Source organism: Erythrolamprus reginae, chromosome 1, assembly GCF_031021105.1.
Source record: "Erythrolamprus reginae isolate rEryReg1 chromosome 1, rEryReg1.hap1, whole genome shotgun sequence".
NCBI lineage: Eukaryota > Metazoa > Chordata > Lepidosauria > Squamata > Dipsadidae > Erythrolamprus > Erythrolamprus reginae.
Genome location: NC_091950.1, coordinates 213,752,611 through 213,768,779, shown reverse-complemented (window position 1 = coordinate 213,768,779; position 16,169 = coordinate 213,752,611). Strand labels below are relative to the sequence as shown.

The following is a 16,169-nucleotide window of genomic DNA, read 5'->3' as shown; positions in this document are numbered from 1 at the left end:
TTTAATGTGACATTAGAGTCTGGTTTTCTTAATTTTGAAAAATATTCTAATTTACATGAATAAATACATAGCTAATATATTTATACTATTTCCTAAAAGTTGTGTTTTCCAGAGATGTAAATATAAAATCAAATTGTATGTGGTCTAGATTCTTATAAAATAATTCACAAATTGATTCAAAATCACGTTGTGGGAGAAACTATTGTATGGAATTATTTTCTCTTTGTTTTATAGCCCTAATGTTAGAAAACGTTATATTTAAATAACTGGTCATAAATTGAGGACTGTCTGTAATGTCCTAACCTTAACCCTAACTCCACTGAGTCCACTCCCAAAAAAGCTATCTGTTTATTCTGAGATTTTTATTTAACCAGGTTCGTAGAGAGTACAGGAAATTTTTCCGAGCCAACGCTGGAAGGAAAATTTATGAATTTATACTTCAAAAAATTGTAAGTATTTTGCTTGTACAACTATTACAGTTGTATGAAGATTTTACTTTACAGTATGAGCAAAAATAAAAGGATTTATGAAATTGCACTGTTTTTATAATACAAACATAAAAAACAAGCGTGAAGTATTAGAATTCAGGCAAAAGATACTATTTTGTAAAATCAAAAAATTATCATGACTTTCATTTTTAACATCTCTACCTCTAAGGGTTTTAAAATAATATTGTTCTTTTATTTTTGCATCTGCTGCTTAAACTGACATCCTCGATCTGCTAGGAAATCAAATCTCCTGAAGCTTTCTAATTGAAATTCAGCAAATAGACTCCAATTTAGTTAATTTTCTGCAAAAGAAAATGAAAGATCATATTGCCAAAAATGAGTATTTTTCTTCTCTAGTATAATTATTTCTGTTCTTTCAGCAGAATATTTATACCAGGAAACTAGTATAACTAAAATTTTAGAATTGTTTTAGACTTCCCATATGTATTAGCACAACACTTCTCTTCCATATCTTTATTCCAGGTACTGTAAGAACCTGAGGTTTGTTTGTTTGTTTTAATTTATCAAATTTTAAAACTGCCCATCCCCCTCACAGGACATTAAAAAACAGTATATAAAATTTAAGAGGCAAGAAATGTTAAAAATTAATTAAAAGGCAAAGGAGGGCTTTAGGGAGCCAATCAGCTCCATGACCACATGTGCCTATGTGAGCCCCAGCCAAGATTGCAAAGGCCAGGATCAACACCAGGGAAGATTCACTTCCTGGACTCCACCAATCAGAATTCTTTGGCTAACAGGATCTGCAACATACCTTCCCTACCTGCTCAGGTAGAATGGGCCTAATTATGGGATGAGGATGGTTCCATAGGGAATGTAACCCAGGCTGTGTAGATACCAAGAGATTTTAAGCCTTACAAATAAATAAATTTGTAATGATACAAATAAAGAAAAAATATTTTTTTTCTATTTTTCCCTACCTAGATTCAGAAATACTTTTTGGAAATGAAGAATAAGATGCCTTCTTTATCACCAGTAGACAAAAACTGGCCAGCAAGGCCTTACCTATTTTTGGATTTAACCCATAAGGAACTGAAGAGGATATTCCATTTGTGGAGGGTAATGATGTAATTCTGAGAATTAATCATTTATTTAGGTTGTACTTTTATTAATAGCCTAAGTAGCCTAAGAAAGCTGAAAACCACTAGTTCGTGTACTCTGTTTCTATTAAAGATCTTTACCAATTTATTAAGAACATAAGAAGAGCCCTGCTGAATCAGGCAAAAGCCCATCGAATCCAGCATTCTGTGTCACACAGTGGCCCACCAATTGTCCATGGGGATCTTGAGCATTGACTTTATTCAAAAGTCAATGGGTACAATAGAAGTGCTTTAAATGGCACAATTCTATAAATTCTATAATTTATATAATGCAGCCTTGGTGTTACTCAGTTCCTACAAAAGGGGCATTTATCTTAATATTTTATTTATTTATTTATTTTGTCCAATACACAATGAGGGTTTTAGTGGGTATATATCTATATATACATCTATATAGTAAAATACATGATGTAGGTTATAGAGGAGATACTCATAGTAAAATATATCTAAGAAAGAATAGAAAAGAAGGTATAGTAATAGAACATATCAATGAAAGAATAGAAGAAGAGATACAAGAATAGAAGAAAGGTATAGGAGATATAGGAGAGCTATAGGACAGGGGACGGAAGGCACTCTAGTGCACTTGTACTCACCCCTAATGTCCATCAGTGTTGTAAGTCAAGGTTGCTGTTAAATCCTGTTTACAAAAATCTGGAGCTATTTGCTATAATTCAAGCAAAGTCCAACCTGCGATATGGCATATGCAATGTGTTAAAAGTGGAATTCCCCAGACAAATCAGTTGAAACTAGAAATGCAATGTTTGTGTGTCCCCCCCCCCCACATGTACTACAGAAGATACACATTATAAAGTTTAATTGCTACATCTAGTGTAACCAAAATGAAAAGTGTACCTGATCAAACATTAACCTATTCCTATTAAGATACATTTTATCAAGGCATATTCATATGTATTTGTGTATTGAAGTATGTTATCAAAGCAGGTAGTGTTACCTAGCCAACCTTGGCTGACCTCTAAAAAATTTAAGATCCAAACTGATAAATCTCAGAAGGCAATATGATATTTATATAATACGGGCAAGAAAAGTGTGTATACAGTATATAGATTTCTACAGGAAGTATAGTGAACTGAAAACAGTTCTATGAAAGCAAGTCTGACAACTATATCAAAGCCCAAGGAACTATTGAGTAGATTGGTTCTTTGAAAATCTATGGATAAGGAGAAGGTGAGAAATCACCCACCCAATCTGGTTGGCTACTGCTTCTTGTAAGGACACCACGGAGCAACTGTTTTCCACAGGTATGATACTGAGTGATTAGCCATCTTGTTAGCAGCTGCAGCAGAACCTTTTAAAGGCAGTAAGTTTGCAAAACTTACTTTCTGACTACTTTGGGAGTTTAACTATTATCCATTTTAAAATTATTAAATACCTTTGGCGTGACAAGTTTGAAAAGTGCTCATTGGGTTAAGTTCACCTTCAACTCTGAACAAAAGAAAAGTTAATTACAAGGCTAAGAGCTTTAAAAATTTGAAATAAATAGTAAAACATTAAATATGATTTTGATTTAGAAAGTGATAGACTAGCGTTCCAGATTAAATTTGGAATATTGAAACTTTTACAATCAAAATTTATAATGAACTTTACAGAGCAAACGGTTTCTGGTGGGAAATAGATCTGTTTGGTTTTGGGAAGACTTAATAGAGATAAATAATTTCAGGATTTAAAAACTGGACACAATCGGGGTCTAAAGATTTAAGATTTAATCCTGTCTATGCAATAGGAAAAAAACAAAATAAAGAGAAATCAAATTCTATGACAATATTTGAATGAAATAAAGATTAAGACTGTTAGAAGATAAAGGGAGGAGTATAAAGTTGGTCATTTGATCAAGGTTGAAACAAAATATGATTTTAGTTTTGACAATTCTTTATGGACTTTGTGCTTACACCAGAACTGAAAAGATGATGTTTTATGGATTTGGTTATTGATAAAGGATAAGATATGGGATGAAGATATAATTGTTTGCAATCGTGGAACCATGGGTGGGCAGAGAAGAGTTATTAAATTTGTTTATACATGGTGAAAGTTGGAAGTCATTTCCTTTATGTATTGCTTTTCTCTTATATTCCTTTTTCTTCTCTTTCTTTTTTTTCTTTTCCCTTGCAGCTTTCATTTTTTCTATTTCTTTCTCTTTCTTGAAGATTAGTTTGATTTAGACTTTACTGTTGCAATTAGCATTCTTAATAAAGTTATGTATAAGAAAGAAGTGTGTGTATGAGAGAGAGATTACCTGTCAGCACATGAACAGGTTTGTATTTAATCACTAGGAGACAAATTTCATTCAAGAAAGTTCTTAAATTAATTAGTTTTAAAACAGAAAATTCATTAAAAACAATGGGGGGTTTTTTTGGTAAATTTTATGATAAACATACAGGCAGTTCTCATTTAGCAACCACAGTTTGGATAGGCAACAGGTTGTTAAACAAAGTAGTCATTAAGAGAAGCAATAACTGGGATTATGATATTACCTCAACTTTACTTTACAAACTTGTGAAAGTTGTAAATGCAAGGTTTGATCATAAAATTACTTCTTCATCACTGTCATAATTGTGAGTGGTTGCTAAATGAGGCAGTTGCTAAATGAGGACTATCTGTCTTTTCAAAAGAGAAACCGTAAATTAAATTGAGAACTGATGTTGATGTTGACTGCTATGTTTATAGGAAACATCTGAACTATGTGTATCTTAAGCATAGGAAAAGAGCAAGCCAGTTTCAATTTTGTGATTGATTTACAATGCTTTATTTGCAGTGTAAAAAGTACAGGGACCAGTTTACAGACCAAAAGAAGCTCATTTATGAAGAAAAACTGGAAGCTAGTGAACTTTTCAAGGACAGAAAAGCTTTATATCCAGCCAGGTAATGAACCAGTCAGGTAACTGCTGAGGTTGCAACCAATGCACCCAGATTGGGAAGAAGAAATTTGTCAGAAAATCCTATCCCATCATTTTTTGTTGTTGTTGCAAAGACTGCTGCTGTCATGCCATTACCAGTTAAAGAGCATCAACATACTGTACTTCCTTGAGAATATACAATAAATTAATTAATTGGTCCTCTAATAACCTAGTTCTTCCATGCTTTGAATGCCGGAAACCAGGAGTACATTTCAGGCACGCACATGTGCCCTGGGCAGCTCCAGTTCCGGGTTGCAGGCCTAACGAACACACCGCACACACCATTGCCATCACTGGTCTATGGCTTCTAGCCACCAGCCACCAGTTACTTTCCAGGAACTCTAGAAGAGCCACTTCAAAGTTCCATCTTCAGCCCTGAGCAGTGCACATACCATCCAATATCCCATTTTTACCCATTTCTTTCGCTAGTTTTCATAAGGATACAATAAATAGTGCAACATATGGTGAAGAAACCAGATATTAAACCAGACAAATAGAGAGATAGAGATAGACAGATAGATATATAGATACACACACACACACACACGCACACACACATGCTGAAGTAGTAAACACGCGCGCGCACACACACACACACACACAGTTTTTGTACAGTTTTTATCTTATCAGTTTCTTAAACAGGCAAAAACCTGTCTCCAGATTTTTCGGATCAATCCAAGATAACATTCTTTGTTTCAGACAGTGGATTTTGCTTAAGGAATTGGTGCATTGTTGACATTCTTTTACCTCATTTGGAAACAAAATTATCTAATTGATAAAGACGACAAGAAAGCGTTTTGCAAGTTAAAAGAAATGATTGTTATGAGAGATATGATATTTTTCAAGTTAAGGTTAATTTAGTGCTTGTGACAGTAGCTGAACCACTTTCTGTTTTCTTTAAAGTGTTCTAGGATAGGCACTTTCTGTAGGTTCTACCAGAGTTTTGGACTAAAATCCCCATTATTTTTTGCCATTAGCCGTATTGGCTGAGATTGATGGGACTTAGGCCAAAGTACCTGGACCACAAGGGTTTATATTTTCTATCAAGGTTTGGGAAAGATTACCACAGAAGGAGGACTACATGCTAAGAAAATGAGTACCATTATGTATTTACCTCCCTCTCTCCCAAAAAAAGCCATTTAATTTCTTTATCTGACAACATAGAATTGCAGTTTATTCAGAATTTAAAAGCAGAGTCTGTTGAGCTTGGAATTACTTCCAATAGAAGATAATATATGTCCCTTGGGATTGAGATGTGGAGTCCCTGGTTGGTCCTGAGCTTGGTTGTTTGTTTGCAAATGTTCCATTATTCGACTGTAACATAATCGGTGCTGGTGAGTGTGGAGTTTGCTTTCTGTTTATATACAGTAACTTGTTCTACCAGTGTTGGTCGAACTGTGATTTTCTCCTTGATTGTTCCTTTGAGGTACAGTAGTTCCCAGCAGAGGGGGAACCATATTCCTACCAACAATGGCAGGACAAACTACTGCATTTAAACAGGGAGCAAACCCACATTTCCAGCATTTATAATGTTATCTAGTTGGGTGATGAAGTGTCAGTAAGGAAACAATTGATTGAATTTACCCCATTTCTCTGGTTAGCGGTAGCCATAATATTTCTTTGTGACCTGCCATCTAACCCTGTTTAGGTTTTTGAAAACAGTCAAAGATAACCTAGCAACCATCCAGCTGTGCAGTAGTGTTCTGCAGGATAAAGATTTGTCAAAAAGAACTAGAGTATTGAATATGTATTTGAGTTTTGATTATATTTATGTTTCTTTTACTTAAAGTGTCGGACAGCCTTTCCAGGGGGCTTATCTTGAAATCAGTAAGAACCCCAAGTACAAGAAACTGAAGGATGCTGCTGAAGAAAAAATTATTATTGCTGAACTAGTAAACAAAGTTAATAGAGCAAATGGAAAGGTAAAATCATTTCTACATGGGGAAAGATTGGTACATGTAAAATGTTTTATACAAACTTAGACATCTGATAGAGCTTTCTCCTTCAGAGTTATCTTATATTTTTTGAGGTTTGGTGCACAGAATGAATAGCAATACTTATTTCATTTAATAGTTTATATTTTTAATGTTATATGCAATTCTCTTTCTTCTTAGTGTGTGTTTAGGGTGGTGACTTCATAAGTGCTGTAGTTAATATGTAAACATCAATCACATACAATACCATATTTTTCAGAGTATAAGACACCCCCCCCCCCCCAAAAAAGGGTGGAAATATTGATGGATCTTATACACCAAATACAGCCATTTTTGGCCTCCCAAAGCCCTGCCCAGTCCGAAAATGGGTGCACAGAGAATTTGGGAGATCTGCAGAGTTCTCCTGGGGCTGGGAGCGGGCAAAAACGCCCCAATTTTTGTGAAAAAAGGGTGAATAATCCCAAAAAGTTGGGTGCACAGAGGATTTGGGAGACCTGCAGAGTGCTCCTGTGGCCCAAGGGAGGGGAAAGTGGCCAGTTTTTCACAAAAATGGAGTGTGCAGCAGGCTTTCTATATCTGCAGAGTGCTCCTGGGTGTTGGGGAAGGGCAAAATGCCCATTTTTGCAAAAAAACCGCCCGGTTTTTCACAAAAAAGGGGCAAGCAGAAGACTTGAGAGATCTGCAGAATGCTCCTGGGGGAGGGCAAAACATTTCTTTTCTTACTTACCTCTTCAAAGTCTTGATGCATCTTATACAGCAGTGCATCTTTATAGTCTGAAAAAATACGGTAATTCATTTTGCTCCTGGATAACTATTTTCTTACAATAATGTATAAAGTAGGTAATTTATGGTTATTTGACAGGGAATGTAAGAGTCCTCCAGCTTTATTTGCTGAACTGTATCATCTTCCTCTTTAGTTGCCTTAAAATGTTTGCACAGAGGCATTAATACATTGGTAGTTAATATTTTTGAATTTGCAGAAAAGTAATCACTCTCATTCTTTTTCAGTGCACAGCTAGGATTTTCTTGCTCACGAAAAATAATGTCCTACTTGCTGATCAGAAATCAGGGCAAATCAAGACAGAGGTTCCTTTGGGGGATGTCACTAAAGTGTCTATGAGCTCTCAGAGTGATGGTTTCTTTGCTGTGCATCTCAAAGAGGTAGGAATAAAATAATGTCAGTGACAATAGTAATAAAGAACTGGCAATTATAATTTTACAGCTAAGAGGACAGGGTACTATTCATGCATCCAAGAGCCTTGATCCATTTGAAAATTTTCCAATATCTTGATTAATTGTCTTTTTTAGGGATCTGGAGCAGCTGGAAAGGGTGATTTCCTGTTCAGCAGTGATCATCTGATTGAAATGGCCACAAAGCTTTACCGCACAATGCTTAGCCAAACTAAGCAGAAGCTCAGCATTGAAATATCTGATGAGTATGTTTGGATTCGTCTAATTTAAAAAATTAAAATCAAAGCAGGGAAAATATGTAAGAAGTGCATTCCAGCTGAAAATAAATTAACATCTTTAATGTGAAAATGTAGTGCTGTTAAAAACAGACTGCTACAAAAGTCAGGGGGAAACACAGCTACTGAAGTAGGAGTATTATAAATACCATATAAGGAAAGCCTCTTTTATACACCCATTTCTTCTCTCTGTTTAGTCTCATTAGCATTTAAAACCATGCTAGGCAACTTCATGTTTTCCAAATACTTTGGTTTTTGTCACCATCCCTGGAAGTTTAGAGGGGGGTTAAAGATTGCCTATCTCTGTAGAAAATTCAATAGTCAATTGTGTAAGCCCTTATTGGAAAGCTACTCTTTTAACAAAGGAACTTTCTTACCCCTTCATTCTCTTTTCTAGCAATACTAAGTATGCAATAGTAGCGAATATCTGCAGTTCGGACGTGGAATTGAGGGTGACGTTTCATTTTCCAAGCTTGTGGATTGGTTTCTGAACATTTCATTACTGGGCTAGATAATATCTTCAGAAGAGTCTAAGGGATCCCCTAAACTCCGCTGAAGAGGTTGCCAAGCCTGGTAATGAAATGTTCAAAAACCAAGCCATAGAACGAACCTCCACCCTCAATACTAAGTATATTCTGGCCTACCCCACATGTTGTTCTTGTGGGTTAGTCATGTAATTTGCACTAACATTTCCACCGTAAGAATATGCATGCTGTTTGTGCATTCATGTTTCCTAACATAGCCTTTAGAAATCCTTAATTCCAAATTCATCTTAACAACATTCAAAAGAGGTCCTTTTGAATGTTGTTAAGCCCCTCTGCTTGAAATGTTAAGTTGTGGCATCCATTGGAAGGCTTCATTATGCTTGGAAAGCTATCCTTAGTTATCTCTGCTTGTTGTGTGAGTTTCCTAAAGCAGAAAGCTGCTTAAATGTGTTATTAAGAGATGCTGTAGTCATGCCAGCATGCAGAGTAAAGCATGTCTTTTGAATGCTTTGTCTGGTACTTCATTATCTCTGGAAAATACAGGCAGTCCTGGACTCATAACAGTTTATTTCGTGACCACTTAAAGTTACAATGGCACTGAAACAAGTGAGTTATGATCGTTTTTCACAGTTATGACCTTTGCAGCATCCCCATGATCATGTGAACAAAATTCAGGTGCTTGGCAACTGATTCATATTTATGACCACTGTGTCCCAGAGTCTTGGGATCCCATTTTGCAACCTTAAGACAAGTAAAATCAATGAGGAAGTCAGATTCACTTAACTGTGGCCAAAAAGATCATAAAATAAGGCAAAATTCACTTAACAAATGGCTCACTTAACAACATAAATTTGGAGCTTAATTGTGGTGGTAGGTTGAAGACTACATGTAGTTGATTCTATTGCATGAATAAGGGAAGATAAAGTCAAACCTTTCAAGTAATCATGAAAAAATCTAATTCATTTTGTCACTTTTCCCCTAATTTATTGTTATAATTACTTTCTTGTGGAAAGTACTCTAGCATACCATGATCTACAAATGTCTGGTTAGCTTTGCCATGAGCTGAAATATTCAATGGGTATTTGGAGGGGCAATCAATTTTTAATGTCACAATAAGGGAGAAATTAATTGATTAATCTTCACTTAATGACTTCTATATTCAAAGAACTGAAGTACTATACTTCAAATAATGGACAAAAATGAAATACAGCAGATTTTCTCTGAAAGCAGCAAAATGTTTGGCAAAACAAAGTATCTTTCCACAAAAAGCATAATTAACCAATGGAATTCCTAATTGAAAAATTGTGGAGATTAGACAAATCCAAGGAGCATAGTATGATTAGAAATTACAAATACTGATGTTTCTGTACTATTGCCAGAGTTAAAGTAGCATGTTCTGGATATCATTTGCTCAGACGCTAACCTTCCCAGAGACGTTAAGTTAGTCATTGTGGGAAATCGGAAGCTAGATTATGTGTGGCCAGCAATCTTCTGGCAGGTCACTTGAGGTGAAGGGAAACCAATGATCTAATGATGATGGGAGGCAGGAATCAAAAGCTGGATTCACTGGGGGCGGGTGTGTGTAGGGGAATAGTGAGGCTTTCTCTTGGCAACCTTGTTCAAAATCTCTGCTCCTCTGCTGCTAATGGGAATACGGACAATGCAGCAATCTTGAACAGAGTTGGTAGGGAGGAGGATTTCTCTGATGTGATAGAGTTAAGTGGAAACATCTGCACTTCGAGCTATGATTTTTGCTAGAATTGGGCTATAAAGACTATAGCCTTGTGTTGTTTTTGGTTAAAACAAATTCATTCTGAATGGCAGGATGGGGGCAGTTTATGTTGGAAATTTTTATTTAAAAAATCAGTAGAAGGAACCTCTGGTTACACGGGGACATGAATTTCTTTTAAAAGAAAATTTACACTTAGCACAAAACTATTTTTTAAATCAGCTTAGAAGAGACATAGGACATATACTCTTAACATAGTATCATAGGGGGAAATATTTCTTCTTATTTCTTTTTTGTTCTTAAGGATTTGTGTTTTTCAGGTTAGGCATAGAATCTGGCTTACATAGCATTTGAGGTAGCTGTGTTAGAAAATTTACATGTTCCCTGACTCATTTTCTCTACTACTTTTGGAAATGTTGGTTTTCATTCTCCAATGCACTTGCAAGGAGAGTCCAAGATGGGTAATTCTACAGTCTGATTGGTCGGGACTGAGTTTAATTTAAATATTAGGCTGGCACCGCCCCCTTAGCCCTCCAGTCTAAAAACTCAGTCGCAGTAAAGGGACTTTGAGTTTGTTCTCCTTTTATGTTTTTGACAATATTGATGTTTATTAATAAATTTTACTACTAATATTTTTTTCTCTTTTTCCTTTTGTCTTTCAGGTGCAGCAGGGGGAAAGGATTTCCTCGGGCAGCCGGGGTTTAAACCTCCAGAGGGTTTGCCCTGTCAGCTGCTGCTCCTCTGCGATTCTCCCCACATTATGGAAAGTACCTGTGGGAGACAGAGAGAGCTCCCGGGCTGTCTGCCTCCGTGGTAGCGCCCAGTAGCCGAGGGGGTGACTGACGCCTCGGGGGGGTCCGCCCCTCCCGTGGCGAATAGGTCACAGGGCCGGCTGTCATTTCGGACAGGGGCTTCGTGAGGGGCTTTACACTGGACGCGCCCCCCCCACCGCTCCGCGCTACCTTAGTGAGTGCCGTGGGACCCGATTGTCAGCTGAGAGCCTCCGGAAGCATCGGCGTCGGCGAGGCCTCAAAGGGGGAGCCACCGGGATCGAGAGACAGTCGGAGGGCGGGAGAGCTTGGCTTCCTGCCCGTTCCCATAGCAACGTCCCAGCGGCCATGTTGGGAGGCTGCAACAGACTGGGCTGCTCATATTGCGCCCGATTGTATACAGGGTTGCCGGGACAACGGCCCGGCGGCCATTTTTAAAGCAAGACCGGCCGATGGAGCTGCTTCGCGCCCAAATGTATCAGCGGTTGCCATAGCAGCAGGCCGTCATTATTTTCATCAGGCTGCCGCCTCCCAGAGCTGTGGAAGGGGGATTCCCTCATTGGCTCAGCTTGGAGCAGTCCGTAATACTGCTTAGAGACACGCAGGCGCAATTCAGCCCCTGTCATTGTGTCTCTTGTCGGTGGTTTGCGAGCTGAGGCGTCCTTTTCCCTTCGCATATTAATAATTGTGAGTTAATTTTGGGCCATGGCAGATCAAGCAATCCAGGCCGGGGAGGAGGCCAATGCCAACAGGCCCAGTACTCCCAAAGAGAGGGCTCCCAAGTCCAAGCCTTCCCAGGGAGCTTCTCTCAGAGAAGCTGAGAAGCGCATCAAAGCACTTGAGAAACAGTTAGAGGCCTCTCAAAGATCTTCTGCCTCAGCTGCTCAGCCTCTCGGTGCCATCCCCCCGCCAGTCTCCCCCATATTCACACCAGGGGTTGTAGGCTCGGCCTCAGAGAGGGATTGGTCACCGGAGAGGCCCTTCCAATCCTCCACTTCTTCCAGGCCAGAGGCCATTGCATTTGGAAGACAAGCAGCGTGGCCTACCACCTTCTCTGCTCCATAGCCTATCCTTCCACAATGTGGACAGACACAAGCAGCCACATTCACCCCAACGGCTGCTGGCTTACGCACTGCGCAAGACGCCTGGCAGAGTATGCCCCAGGCCCTGCAGGACCTAATTGTCAGTGCATACACTCAGGGGCAGGCTAGTGTGGCTCAGCAGCAGCAGCAGGCCCTGCTGCAGGCCCTGCTCCAACGAGATTCATGGACCCCTGGATAGCTCCGGCCACTCAATCCATGCTGGAGTCCAAGGATGAGGATGACTTTTCCAGGGATGAATTCAGCGAGGCGGAGGATGAGTTATCCGGCGATGACCAGCCACCAGAACAACCCGCGTTGCCTGGTCTGTTCAAGTCCTCCCTCTTCAGAATTTTGCTGAACAAGGCAAAAATAACCATTGACCAGACTGGAGAAGGAGGTCAAGGGGCTCCTTCGGCACTGGGTCAGCCTACAGGGGGCCTGTTTTTTTTTCCAAAACAGGAGACTGTTAATGTACCATCATCCCACTTGTTTCTGGAGACAGTACAGCGCCCATGGGAGAGCCCTGCGACAGCCCAGGGCCCGTCTAATCTGGACAAGCGCTTTTACACCTTTGACCAGGCCATGGAGGATCTCTTGGAGCTACCTACGGTGGACAAGCCGGTGACCAGCTTGGTCTTGAATGCCCTTGTCCCTTCGGAGTCTCAGGAGGGATTAAGGGCTGAGGACAAAAGAGCGGACAATGTCGTTCGCAGGGCTCATCAAATGGCGGCTTGGGCCGTAAGGGCTGCTTCTGCGGCCTCTTTCTTTAATCGGGCTACGATCCTCTGGATACAAGAGATCCAGTCCAGAGTCGATCCACAAGATGCGAGACTTCGCCAGGACCTGAACAAACTGTTGGCAGCCACAGAGTTCTCCGCGGACGCCACAGTTAATGCGGCTAAGTTCGCATCTAGAGCAATGGCATCGTCGGTCGCTTCCCGCAGGCTCATTTGGTTGCGGAATTGGCAGGCCGACGTAAAATCCAAATGGGCCCTTGCCTCTTCACCGTTCAAGGGCAAGAAACTTTTCGGGGAGATCTTAGATGATGTATTAGTGGAGGACAGGGACAAGAAAAAGGTAATGCCTAGCTCCAGTAAGAAGCAGGGGAGGCGCTTTAATCCCTACCAATGGAGACAGCCCTTTCGGAATGACTCCGCCTCGACCAATAATCAGGGGTCGAGGTCCTACTTTCCAGGATCCTTTGGCCAGGGGTCCTTTCGATCGGACAGGGCCCCGTAATCTGATCGCAACAGGTCCTTTCAAGGCCGCCACCCCTTTAGAGGCTCCAGCAGGGGGTTTAGAAAGACCAAATGACTTTCCTGTGGATACCCCCTTGGGCGGCAAGTTAATTCATTTCTCGGACATCTGGACAAGCACCTCCTCGGACCCATGGGCAGCTGCCACGGTCTCAGAAGGTCTGCGGATCGAGTTTCTTCGCCCTCCACCTTGCCGCTATCTTCCTTGTCGTGCTCCCTTGGACATTCCCAAGAAGAGGCTCCTGTACCAAGAGGTGTCACACCTGTTGGAGATAGGGGCCATCGAGGAGGTCCCTCTACCCCAACAGGGTATGGGGTTCTACTCAGCAATCTTCCTGGTCCCGAAGTCATCAGGAGGGGTACGTCTCATACTGAACCTTCGGAGATTGAACCTTTATGTCAAGTACAGAAGGTTCAAAATGCATTCTCTCAAGTCTATTCTGGCAGCCATCAGGCAGGGGGACTATATGACATCCATAGACCTAAAGGAGGCCTACCTCCATGTCCCCATTTTTCCACCTCACCGGCAGTATCTGCGCTTCAGTCTGGATGGGGCCCATTTCCAGTACAGGGCCATGCCTTTCGGGCTTTCATCGGCCCCAAGATCATTCACCAAGCTGCTGGATGTCCTCACGGCCAGTCTCAGGCATCAATCGGTGCGCCTGATGGCCTATCTGGACGACATCGTGATTCTGTCCAGGACGAGAGACCTTGCATATCAGGACTTACATCTAACGATCCAGATGCTTCAAGATCATGGCTTTTCGGTCAATTTCGACAAAAGCCACCTAACTCCCACGACCCGTCTTGCTCACCTGGGAACCATCATAGATTCCAGGAGGGGCCTTGTCTTCCTGTCCCAGGAGAGACAGTCCACCATCAGGCAGCTCGTTCAGGACTTGGCATCTCAACAATACCCCAAACTCTCCTTCCTATCCAAGCTGCTAGGTACACTGGTTTCATGTATCGATATCACTCCATGGGCCAGGTATCACCTACGTCCTCTCCAGTGGTTCCTCTTGCCATTCCAGAGGAAGAAGGCCAGCCACTCTCACCAACGGGTGCATCTCAACGCGAGGGTTCGGAGGTCCTTACAGTGGTGGGTTTCCCCAGCTCTGACAAAGGGTTCCCTATTTCTGGAACGATATCTTCTTACGGTGACAACAGACGCCAGCTTGACTGGGTGGGGAGCTCATCTTTTCTCACAATTGGCCCAGGGCCTATGGGAACCATCGGACCTGAGGGATGTCAACATCAATTTTCTGGAGTTGAAGGCGGTTTCCTTGGCCCTCCTCAGTTTCGCAGACTTGGTGAGGGGTCACCATGTCCTTGTTTGGACCGACAACGTCTCTACCCGGTCTCACATCAACAGACAGGGGGGGACACGGTCTCGACGACTGATGAGGGAGTCGGAGTCCCTGCTCAGGTGGGCGGAGGCCAATCTGGCTTCCCTGTCGGCAGAGCACATCTCAGGGGTGGAGAATGTGTGTGCGGATTGGCTGAGCCGGGAGACCTTGGACCCAGGGGAGTGGCAGCTGGATCCCGCAGTTTTTCTGGACATTGTTCAGAGGTTTGGGAGGCCAGTCTTGGACCTGTTTGCTACTCAGAGCAACTCTCAACTCCCACGTTTCTTCTCCCGCTTCCCAGCCTCGGGTGCAGAAGGGGTGAACGCTCTTCGACTGCAGTGGCCACCAGGACTTCTGTACGCGTTTCCACCTCTCTCCATCATTCCCAGGGTAATGCGGAAGATTCTGGAGCAAAGGGCAGAGGTGCTGTTGCTGGCCCCTTACTGGCCTCGCCGCATTTGGTTTGCGGATTTGATGCAACTGTCAGTGTCGCCCCACTGGAGAATCCCGGACCACCGGATCTCCCTCTCCCAGGGCTCAATATCACATCCAGAGCCTCAGTGGTGGCAGCTGACCATGTGGCGATTGAGCGGCAACATCTAAAACGCCAAAATGTGCCAGACACAGTCATCGATACGATTCAGGCTGCTCGCAGGCCTTCGACAAGAAGAATTTACCAAGCGACCTGGGCTTCCTTTTGCAAGTTCTGTGAGGAACGGGAGGTGGATCCACAAAGGGCCTCCCCTCTCATGGTCTTAAGCTTTCTTCAGGCAGGCTTGGAAAAAGGTCTCGCGCCAAACACGTTGCGCCGTCATGTGGCCGCTTTATCCACGATACTAGGAGGAGACAGTTACCGCCCCCTCACCAGACATCCTTGGATCAGGGACTTCCTGAAAGGGGCCGCCAACATCAGGCCACCACCGATACATCGGTTCCCTTCCTGGGATTTGTCTTTGGTGCTACACGCTTTAACTGGTCCTCCATTCGAACCGTTTCGCCATGTACCACTCAGAATGTTAACTCTCAAGACTGCCTTCTTGGTGGCGATCACATCTGCCAGGCGGGTCTCTGAGATTGCAGCCTTCTCCACCAGGGAGGACCTCTGCAGGTTTCACCCTGATAGGGTGGTCTTGCGACTGGATCCAGCCTTTCTTCCGAAAATCAACTCTACCTTTCACTGGGCACAGGAAATAGTGCTACTGGACTTCTGTGCCCATGGGACTCACCCTTCGGAGCTGCGGTGGCATAAGCTTGATGTGAGACGAGTTTTGAAAATTTGTATCCGCAGGACTCAGGGATTCAGGATATCGGAGGCTTTATTTGTGTCCTTTGCAACTAGGACTTTGGGCACCAAAGTCTCCTCTAGGACAATAAGCCGCTGGTTGTGTGAATGCATCACAGAGGCTTACCGGACTAAAGGATCCCCTGTACCACAGGGACTTACTGGACATTCTACACGCAGTACGGCTACTACAGCGGCCTGGAGGACTCAGGCTTCACTAGAGGACATTTGTAGGGCGGCCACTTGGGCGGCTCCGTCCATATTTGTCAGACATTACCGGATTGACTCCTTTGCTTCCGCG

At 42.2% G+C, this 16,169-nt stretch overlaps 1 protein-coding gene across 4 annotated transcripts in view; it reads left to right on the top strand.

Annotated features, from left to right (window-relative positions):
• The window catches only part of MYO1B (myosin IB), a 157,718-nt gene that overhangs the window by 127,291 nt on the left and 14,258 nt on the right, over window positions 1-16,169 (top strand). For all 4 annotated transcript variants that reach the window (XM_070732147.1, XM_070732146.1, XM_070732144.1 and 1 more), the window contains 6 exons: window positions 375-449; window positions 1,431-1,565; window positions 4,377-4,483; window positions 6,308-6,440; window positions 7,461-7,613; window positions 7,761-7,888. In XM_070732147.1, the coding sequence (XP_070588248.1) occupies window positions 375-449; window positions 1,431-1,565; window positions 4,377-4,483; window positions 6,308-6,440; window positions 7,461-7,613; window positions 7,761-7,888 (731 nt within the window). The remainder of the gene's footprint in view (window positions 1-374; window positions 450-1,430; window positions 1,566-4,376; window positions 4,484-6,307; window positions 6,441-7,460; window positions 7,614-7,760; window positions 7,889-16,169) is intronic.